An 11,019-nucleotide genomic window follows, 5' to 3' on the forward strand; every position below is an offset into this window, starting at 1 on the left:
TTATTGTACCCTGACGTCATTACGCATTGATGTCTGTTAAATTTGTCACTTTGAGTACGTAGCGTAGTCACACCGGTGTAATTGAAAAGAGTTTGGTTGAAGTTGTATGTTTAGTTTATTGTCGATGAAGCTATTAATGCGATTAAAATGGTTGAAACCCGCTCTGGCTTCCATATGACCGCATATGTCAACTTTATGGCACTCTGACGTTATTACGCCTTGCTGTCTGTTAAATTTGTCACTTGAAGTACGACGCGTTGACATTTTAGTACACTTGAAATGAGTTTGGACAAACTTCTATGTTTAGTTTAATGTCGATGAGGCTTTTAGTTCGGTAAAAATGTAGGATTTTGCAAGACAGTAAGAAAGGACACTCACTCCGGTAGGTGTCGCTGTTAGAGGTTTATATAATTTTGTTGTTTTTTGTTTAACTAAGAGTCCCGACTTTGCCATAGCATAAGTATGTGGTAATCCAAGAAATGTCATATTTTAGCTTCCAAAACGGGCCATAGCTAGCCAGAAATGTGTTTGAGAGGACATAGAAGTGATTGCAATAATGCTGTACTTTCTTTCCCTACAGGTACAATGGTACAGTCTGGCCCCCTCTCCCCGGCCTACTCTCCCCGGCCTGTCCTCCCCATATGGCTGGCACCGGGAGCGCTCCTTACCCAGATGGGTCTGTGACGTTGAAGATCCTCTACTGTCGATTTTAAGTTCATTGACCCTAGATTTTACTTTTCATTTTTGGTATTTCTTGCAAAATTACGGACTTAAGTTCAGGTTTTGATATAGGACAATGTATAAACAATAATTAACATAACCACACTGTTCAACCACCCAGAAAAATACACTTTTCTTTGCTAATCTAAGAAATTTTACTCAGAACATTTCATGACCACAAAAAGAACGTTATCATCTCAGATGCCGGTCCAGTTCTGAATCTTGCATTGTTCCTCTGGTTTCCCTTCAACCTCCTCGCACGAATCTTTCGCCTTCTTTTCCAGACAAATGAGGTAGACTTTTCATGTGGTAATTATTTTACTTATTCACTTTATTGACAAACATTGTAGAAACAAAGAAAATTTTTACTAAAGATTTCCGTGGAGGGGAACAGTCAATGAGTCTATGATTCAATTTTTCTCTGCCCTGCTTCGCGCGGGGCTCCTTACAACTAAAGAAGATTTCCAGCAAACTTGTCACAGTATCGTACGTCGTCATCTTGCTGTCGTTCCATCCTGTACCGTCGCGAAATCTATTATTCACCTGTTCGGCTGGCGCTCCAAGACCTCCACCAGACCCCATGGGGGTATGGGGAGTAAGAACTCGGCGAGAATAAGGTGAACAAGACTGGCATTAAAAATGTATTATTGCCATGACGACGATTGAGGGTACAATAATACAGCTCAAATCAGAAATAGACTGGAACTTCCCTGTCGCACTATCCCTGGCACAATGTACTAGCCCACCTGTAACATAAACCTACAGCCAGCAGAAATGTACTATCCCCGGTACAGCACAATTGCATACCAGAGATACATCTGGAACAGATTGGGGGGGGGGGGGCTTGCATACCCAGCATACTGTGGAGTACTAGCATTCTTGGAAAAATTCCTGTGCAATTCCTGGAATTTTTGCAGACTGACCGCAATATATACCACTTGACGACTCCCCTGAGGCGTCGTCAAAAATTGAAGGAGAGTGGAAGGTTAATATTTCTCCTTCCATATTGGCCAATAAAACCATTTGTCGGTGTAACGCAAACTTTGCTGTCCAGGGATATAACTGGCCCATTCCCGTACGAGGCCGGTCGAATGTTGGGCGGGCTGTTATAAGTAAGATTTAATCAGGCTATGAAACCCCGTGGTAGCAAATATCCCCTGGGAAATATACTCCCTATAGCCAGCGAGGTTTGTCTGGTAGAGACATGCGTATTAGTGGGTTAGTTAGTTTGTAAGGAGCCAGAGATTTGGCGAAAGATTTGTGCGTGGGAGTTGAAGGGAAACCAGAGTAAATCATAAAATGATGTAAAATTTGACGGCATTTGAGATGATAAGATTTCATTTGTGGTCTTGACATTTTGTGGATGAAGTTTCTAAATTTTCCATCGATAAGTGTAGTAGCTTCCTAAGAATTCAACAATGTCGCTATCTTGTTTATGTTTGTTATTCATTGTCTAATACATGTATAAAAACGAAATTTAATCCATAATTTTGCAATAAACCCAAAATGAATGTTTAAATCTAGCATTGACGACTTGATTTCGACCATAGAGGCTCTTGAGAATCGTTATATTAATGAGAAAGACCAGACGACAAAGACACAATGTTGTCTGCCATATTCCGGCACATACAACGTTATACAGTATATGGTCAATATGCACACACATACATACGCAGTAACCTACAAAACGCAGAAATAACAGACACCTAATTTGTGCGTACGTTTTAATATAAAACTCACGCTTTTAAACATTTTTGTGTCTAGCAAATATAATCCAGAAAGCTAAGCATGTACGTCTGAAACCAGACAAACCCTGCATGCGCATACAATGCACTGTGTGCTCGTTGTTGTTCAACACAGTTTTCCAGCTTATTATATGTATGGGATCCGGGTTGTCTGTGACTTACAATATTATTGCTGCAACAGATATGAAATGATATCTTTATTACGACTTGTATGAATGTGATAGTAACATACATTGTCCGGTCATGCTGATAAGGATAACACACAATCTAATGGAGATTCCTAATAAAGTGACAGAGTAAATGAAACAGCAGTTTACATGTAACAGTCGGATGTTCTTTGTTGGGTTTTGTCTTATCTGCAGGCTTAGCCGTTTTTGATAGCCACCGGCTAGTTAAAGGCAGCTCTGACTGTACATGTATTTCCTATCAAGCTGAACCAGAACATAGAATGTAAGTAAAGCTACAGTTTGGCTCCAGGGTTGTGTGGGTGTGTTTACACAACGGACCGATACTAACAATAGATGTCTGTTTGTGAAGTGACAGAAAATATAAATGGAACAGGAGTTTATGCAATAACATTACATTTTCTCCACATTTAGGTCGAGATATTCACAAGAAGGTCACTCTTTTTTTGGTCCTTAACTATGTTTGGGGTCATCCCCAGGCCACACTGAAAACGCCAGAGGGCCGCATGCTCTTACTACTTAGACTAATAAATAGATAAATAAATAAATAAATTAGATTTTAAAGGTACTCAAAGTAGAATTATTTTGGCAAGATCAAAATATTCGGAATGACAAAATCTTTATATGGTATTCAATTCAATAGGGTAAATACACGTACCGTACAAATAAAAGGTCATGAAATTGATTCGAAGCATTTTGCTAATTTTACATTGAGTACCTTTAAGAAAATACAACTTTTTGGTTCTATACTATCCATAGGTTTTACACATGTTAACATTATTGCTCATCTTACGGACCTAAATCTAAGACGTATTTTATTTTACCTTTAATCTTTAGTTCTGATGATTAGAAATTATCAAATTTAAGATCAGTTTGCTTTTTCATGACAAGGTTACCCGAAATATACATTTTTGTCAATAATGGCAAAAAAATCCCAATGTAACCGTTTTAAGGTGATGTTCACCTTAATTGTGAATGGAGTCCTGTGGGCATATACGGTACGCACTCTCGTATCAAATTTCAGGTCATTTGGTTTTGATACAAAGGCATAGTAGCCCAAATATATATTTGCAGTCTAAAAATGGCAATAAATCCCCAAAACTCAGGAATTTGTTTAATGATGTATGCAGAAAAGAAATGAAGAAGTGTGAGCACTTGTCCTACACACCTCCACACCGAAGTTCAGGTCATTCAGTTTTAATACAAGGACAAAGGAGCAAATACTTTCGGTAGTAAAAATGACCCCCCCCCCAAAAAAAAAACAGAGTTTGAAATAATCTAATATAGTATGAAAAAAGTATTGATGGGGTCCTGTGTTCATACGTCCAGTGCACATCTGTACCACATTTCATGTCATTAGATTGTAATATCAAGGCGCAGGGGCCCCAAACATATATAAATTTGGTCTAAAGGCCTGTATAAAAAATCATTTAAAAAGTCTGGGGGTATTTGTAATCTTTATATCCCTGCCAAATTTTCAGCTCATTTTGGCTGAAAAAAAAATCTGAATTCCTTTGAAGATTTGACAGGAGAAGAAAGAAAAGAAGAAGAAACGCGACAAAAAACTGAAATTGAAAAACAATATATCTCAATCCATGTATAGATCTAAACATAACAACTTGAGTTCCACGACCCCATAGCTTTGTCGAGTGATTTTACCTTTAACAACTGGTGTATCAATTGTGTTTGTCATTAATTATGCAAAAAAAGTTCCTCTTTTGCATAAATAGTATTAGTTGATCATCTCCTTCACCCAAATAACAGACGCACACAATCCACGTTCAGAAAAAAAGGTTTAATCGCTATTTTCTGATAATGTATGCAAATGAGGTCCTCATTTGTATACTTAATGTGTCCACCTGTACACAACTTCCAAGTGCCACAAATTTCATTTACCACATTAAGATTATTAGAACATTTTCTCATTAATTATGCAAATTAGGTGTTTATTATCAACAATCTTCTCTTTCTCAGTTATATATATAACATGTTGCAATATCCCTACAATAGAACAGAGCGAGATTATAAGTTTTCATCATTAATTATGCAAATTTAATTCTAATTTGCATAATTGCACAATCATATTGAGCATCACTTACCAAATCACGATGACCCGGTAATCTCTTCTTGAGTTATTCTCCTTTCAACTCTAAACCGGCTCCTGCAGTTGTAAAAAAGCCGCTAGGGGCCTAAACATACACCACTTGCTCTCTTGCCCCAACAATCTACCATTAAAAATATTACGACCGAGGTACCAAAGCCGGGTGTCCCGCTGCAGTACCATAGCCAACTGCCAGGCAGCCCAAAATCTAATCGTTTCAAGGTCTCATCAAGACCTACGTACCAAATATCAAGACATTCTATCTAGGCATTCTGGAGTTATGCTGGCGTCTACCCTGCAGGATAACCTGTGTCTCTTTACTTGCCCAGACTCATGGTCATGGGCACGGCCACGGCAACGCTGATGACGTACAGGACAAGGCACAGCGTCTACCCTGCAGGATAACCTGTGTCTCTTTACTTGCCCAGACTCATGGTCATGGGCACGGCCACGGCAACGCTGATGACGTACAGGACAAGGCACAGCGTCTACCCTGCAGGATAACCTGTGTCTCTTTACTTGCCCAGACTCATGGTCATGGGCACGGCCACGGCAACGCTGATGACGTACAGGATAAGGCACAGCCTGTCCAGGACCTTGGTCAGCAGGGTGTAATCGGACACCTCCGGCTCGTTCTTCACCAGCTCCTCCAGCTGCGCCTTCCCGATGCGGATCAGGTGACGAAGGCAAGAGGTCTGCTCTTCCACGGCGGCCTCCAGGCGGGTGGGCGGGCCGGACGGCTGGCGGGTTATCCCGGAGACGTCAGCGGGGGCCTCTACGTCGGTCACCGCCACGTCTTCGGTCAGGCCAGCCTCTCCATCGTCGCTCGCAGCCTCCTTCTCTGTGAGGTCTCCGAGCAGCAGGAACCTTAACAGCAATGAGAAGGAAAGATGACGATGCGGATGTCTACATCCATTAACATCCTTTTATATTCACAACTGTTGTGGATCAATATATTCATGCGCTAGCATTCAGGTCACTTTATAGAGGATGTACTGAACGAAATGTTGCCACCAGGATTCCTCCACAAAAGATCAGTTTGAATCTGCCTACTGCAAGAACAAGAATATTCTTTTTTTTTATTACAAGCTTGCTTTGCAGGTGAAATTTGAAAGCTGTCAATCGAATTCGGTTAAGCCTCGCGTTGTTCTCAGTGCAACACCAAGTGTGAAAAGAATTTTACAACTCAAGCCAACAAGTCTACGCAACCATCAAAAATTTAAACAATGGAAGCAAACCGCGATGTATAGGGCTTCGCATATAGTTTGCTTTTTTGTTTTTGTTTTGAGTAGGTGAGTACGTACCTTGCCATGTATCGGAGAAAGACAGTCTTTGCCATTGGAGACAGACTCCCTTCCTTGTCGTGGAGGCTGATGATGTAGATGGTGAAGAAGAGAAAAAGTCCCATCATCCCCATGCACACGACGATCAGCGTGGCTGTAACATTATCGGAGTTATTTGTATTGTTTTATCTGTACTGCATACCCGGTAAACTGACTTATGGCGATACCAGATTGTGTACTGAAGAGTACAAGCTGCAAGTCCGGGCATATTTCTTTGATCCACTCACACCGGAAAAGACAACGATTCCTATTACCGGAATGCTCCGTGAATGGTTTTATCTGATTTGTAATCGCAAAATGACGATCTGGAACAAGGCCTTTCTGATATTTTTTTCGGCAACTACATCATTCACCTCATCGAAGTCCGTTCAGGTAACGAAGGAGCAAAAAAAGCATCGGTATGACAATTATGACAAGTACGACAATTTTCTGTCCTCACCGAAAAATGGCAGCGCCCCTTTCACGGGAAGTACCTCCGTGACAAACACGAGAGACACGACCATGGAGAGCTGAATGGTCACTCCGAAGGAGATCCGGTCTCCCTTGTCCAGGGGCATGACAAAAGTGATGGTCATTAGCACAACTAGGATGACGCAGGGGGCAACAGTCGTGGCGATGTGGAACAGGGGGATCCTCTGCAAATGAACAGCGAAGCACGCCTGCTTGGTGCCATTAGCGAAGACCTTGTCCTTCCGATTCCATTCGCCTTCCTGTTGTGGGGGAGACCAGACGTCACAGGAACTGCCCTCTCTGCATTCTGTGTTTCACACATAATTACAACAAATTATCATTGGTAAACGTGACGTGGTATTATTGTCTTAGACATTCTCATCTTAATATGTTTCATGTTGACACAAGTGCCACTATATGATTGTATATAGGAAATTCTTGCTGGTTGTTTTACCGTTTTGTATCGCTATTTGTTACGTGCTTTATTGTCTCTAAATTTGAAAATGCAGGCATCTAGTTTGTGTTCCGATGTCCACTGTACATGTGTTTTTTCCGTCGAGCATTACATTTGGAATGTACAGAGGATGGTACCCATTAAGTTTACTGGAAGTGGCCTAACCTGAAATAAATTTGGAAAATCTCTATTCAATACCAATAAACAACAAATTAAACCAATAAAATGAAATTAATGATATATTTTAAAACGTTACCGATGATTTGCGATGATATGGAGAAACAGATGTTACATTCCATGGTGTCGGCTGGGAAGAGGAACGGGTTTGCATTACAGATGGTGCTGGTCAGAGTCTCCACCGTCCATGTTACCGTTCCATCGGTGCTGATCACGAGCGGCACGTCCTTAGGCAAGCCTTGGTACAAAGGATCGACACTGTACAAAATCAACAAAGTCTCGTCATTTCTCAGTTTTCTGACTACCATTGTTTCCTCGTACTTGCACTGTTCATTGTTGTGTTACACTGAGGTAGAATCCTGAGACAAGTTGCAAAATTCTCTTTGCTAGTCAAATAGCATTCCTCGTATGTACCCATGTACTCTTAATTTGATTAGTTATAAAAGCAAGAATCACTTTCTGTTAAAAATCATAATATTCATTATAATTCATTATATTTCTGAAACATAGTGAAATAGATTTAGCAAGATTAAATCTTATCCAATAATATAAGTTTAAGAAAAGACATACTTCCTCTTCAGAGTAAGTGTAGGGGTCCAGATGCTGCTGCCCGGGACCCTGAGGGTCTTCTCGTTCCCGTAGTACTTTGAGTTCCACTTCAGCCGGCTGTCCTGCCAGGTCTAATAAAATACATATCTGAATATTGTGCAATTTTGTGCAAAAAACTTAAAAGCCACTAAACTCCATCAATGCAAAACGACATAAACATAACATTTTTCAAAGTGACGAAAGGTGCTATAACTCGGTACACTTACGAATTTAAAGACTAGGGAGGCAACCAGAAGCTCCTTCTTTTCGTCCTGAAATAAAAGTTGCAGCATCGATTACTTAGATTTCGTTGTGCTGTTTACAAACCCAGAAGAATCTCACATACATTATAGATAGTAAAGCTTACAAGGTCGATGATCTGTTCCACATTGCCACTGAAGATGATAACTGTGTGGTTCTCAGCATCAGGCGCCTGGTCTGCACTGTAGCCGTCGAGTAGGTCATCTTGCAGCGTACCTTTTATGTCCACTAAGGAGGGGAATGATGCATGTCCATCGTTAGGATAAAACGCAGATCTTGTCTCAAGATGTTTGGACTATTAGATTTTAGATAGTAACTTAACAGCACAAAAACAGTTATTTACTAGGCAGAGTTCCAGTTACTCATACAAATTTATAAAACGATGGAAAAATTTCAGCAGATTTTAAGGTTAAGCAACTGAAAGGCATATCTGGCTTGGGTACTTGTAAATGTGATGTGCCATGTTAGGTGTTTTTTTATATTATCAATTTTTACACTTATCTAAATGTGTTCAGACAAATCTGTTAAGCTATTATGTCTAGAAAGGTACAGAAAATTTTGGGTTATTACGTCGCGTAATGACTTTGGCAATATGTTTGTTATAGCTGTCAAACAGAAACCTTCCTTATATTTAACATATTTTTCTCTCTCACCTCAGCTCTGACAAATACAAAAATTATATAAAATGTGATGCTTTTGCTTTCAATAAAACATACCCACTTAGTATCCTCATGCGAGATCTTTCAATATTTCTCTACTTTGTAAATGCTAAACTTATAATGTAACGGAGGGTCCCATAACTCATACGGTACCATAACTTGGAACGAGTTTACTTTGTCTTATTATGCAGAAGAGAGCCGTGTTTGTTTTTATCCACTGTGCTGAATAATATCGTGAAGAACCCAAGTTAATGCACAGAGCTGTCGTCTGGATGAAACGCGGGATTGTGTACAGTAACAGATGTTTGCGTCACCAAGGAAATTTGACCATTAGAAATGGTTACATTCGAAGCAAGGTCACTGCGTGGTGTGGCATCTTACATTTAACTTACAAAATAATCACCGTGCAAATTTAATCGTTTTACACATGAGGCATAAAGCTATACAAAAACACCAAAACGTGGGTCTTGAGGACTTTATCTTGCAATTAAACTGACCTGAAATAATGAATTAATCGCGGAGTCGAACGCCCTCCCCCAAGTTACGTCACGGTCAATCCGTTGGCCGCGGTTCGAATGTACCTAACCAGTGCAGTCATCTCTGGTTCCTCTTTACAGAAGTCAGGTGGGGCTTGCAAAACGGTAAACTTGCTTTTAATCTAGTTTGAGGCACGTCGTGTAAACTGGAGTTTGGAAAATTCCCGGTGGCCGGCTAACGATAACGTTACACAAGCCGCCATGCGACGGGACATTTTGATGTAGCAAATATGTCTGCATGAAACCTTAGACTTCCATGAAGTTCGCAACTTGAAGATTGACAGGCTTTGAAGTCGGCGCGACCGGCCCGATCTGACAATATGTAAATCGCTGAATGCATCATAACATGAACATCGTTGAAAGTAAATTTCTTCTTTTCTGTCCAAAAATAAACAGGGTAAAACACGACTATCGGACTCCAAAAAAACATTGAATGTGGTTCAAAATATATCACGACTTTTCACTGAACTTACTGGAATAACAAGGGATTTGCTGCGTACTTCGGGTTCTCATGCGGTGCCTATCAGACTGCAGAGGTCATCATATTTAGTTTTCGGTGTTGATCGTCAACGTTGAGATGGCTTGGAATGCAACACGCGGCGTCAACAGTCGCCAAGTTACATCGGCGGTGACTTACGCACGGTCAAAAAATACGTACCAGAGGGAAGCTGAAGTTAGTTGACACAAAATTCTTCATTCTTTTTTCTCAAAATCGTTCCAACAAGTCAAAGAGAGACAGAGGTATTTGTAGTCCTAAGTTAGGGTACCCTATTTCGAATGGAACAATATGGAACGTCATATTCATAACAACATTTGTCTGTTTTCACCGGCTGAGATTCATGGTGTAAATCGTGCATGGCCGATGTAAAATAAACTCCTGAACGGAAAATCCCCAAACACCACCACTCTCGTTTATCATTAGTCAAAACGCAACAATTTTCACACACCCGACATTGGTACAATACGATGTCGAACTTGTAAATTTACGTTCTAAGTTATGGGACCCTCCGTTACATTTTTTGTAGAAAATACAGGATATTTCACAACTCTATCACAATCACCTGAACAGCTGGGCTTGTCATATTGCCAGATGCCTCCTTCGAAGCACGTGACTCTGCTGGTATGCCTGGAATCCAGGTTGTACCCTTCGTCGCAGGTGTACATAACCCATTCTCCCACGTGGTAGAACCTCTTGGCAGGGCTTCTACTGCCGTGGTCTGGAGAGCCCATGTCAAAGCAAACAGCTTCATCTGGGTGTTATAATTCACAAATGCAATCATTATGCTTAAGAATCATTATGCTTAAGAAAGATTGCTTGAAGATATTGTCGAGGAAAGCGCTCGCATAAAGCACCAGTTTTGTACGAGGTGACTAATCGACAGATGATAATTAGTATATCATGCATCTGGTAGTGGATTGATTTAAGACCAAAATAATAATGCCTTAAATCTATATATATTGTAAAAAATGATCTTAAACAAAGAAATCAGGAAAGCCAATGGCTTTGGTTACGTACAGTCTATAAGAGCAGTACTTAACTCCAGAAGGGGGTGTTATTGTCAATAGATTATGTGTCAATGAATACTTGCCTTAGGCAGAATACATAATCAGCCGACGTTTTGCAGAATTCTATTTGGTGAATTACGCAACGCGTGTTTGTAAAACAACCTGACACTCACTAACCCCATGCAGACCCTACCATTGCATTTACCTTAAAAGGCAGAATCAAGTTTTTTTGTCCGGCCGCACTGGTTTTCACTTTGACCTCTTGATAAATTTTCATTCCCGAGAACCAAGTAA

General features: G+C 40.4%; 1 protein-coding gene and 1 long non-coding RNA gene across 2 annotated transcripts; both read right to left on the minus strand.

Annotated features, from left to right (window-relative positions):
* Positions 1-5,266: 5,266 nt before the first annotated feature.
* Positions 5,267-7,139, minus strand: LOC118404391 (5-hydroxytryptamine receptor 3A-like). Its single transcript, XM_035803461.1, has 4 exons — positions 7,136-7,139; positions 6,534-6,851; positions 6,056-6,188; positions 5,267-5,618 (listed from the first exon to the last, which is right to left on the minus strand). The coding sequence occupies exons 1-4, from the start codon at positions 7,137-7,139 to the stop codon at positions 5,267-5,269; spliced, it is 807 nt and encodes a 268-aa protein (XP_035659354.1).
* A 121-nt stretch (positions 7,140-7,260) lies between these two features.
* LOC118404030 lies at positions 7,261-8,479 on the minus strand. The gene is made up of 4 exons (XR_004829735.1): positions 8,131-8,479; positions 7,991-8,035; positions 7,746-7,855; positions 7,261-7,433 (listed from the first exon to the last, which is right to left on the minus strand). It is a non-coding gene; the product is annotated as an uncharacterized LOC118404030 (long non-coding RNA).
* Between the last annotated feature and the right edge of the window lie 2,540 nt (positions 8,480-11,019).

The sequence above is a fragment of the Branchiostoma floridae genome, chromosome 17, assembly GCF_000003815.2.
Source record: "Branchiostoma floridae strain S238N-H82 chromosome 17, Bfl_VNyyK, whole genome shotgun sequence".
In the NCBI taxonomy this organism is placed as follows: domain Eukaryota; kingdom Metazoa; phylum Chordata; class Leptocardii; order Amphioxiformes; family Branchiostomatidae; genus Branchiostoma; species Branchiostoma floridae.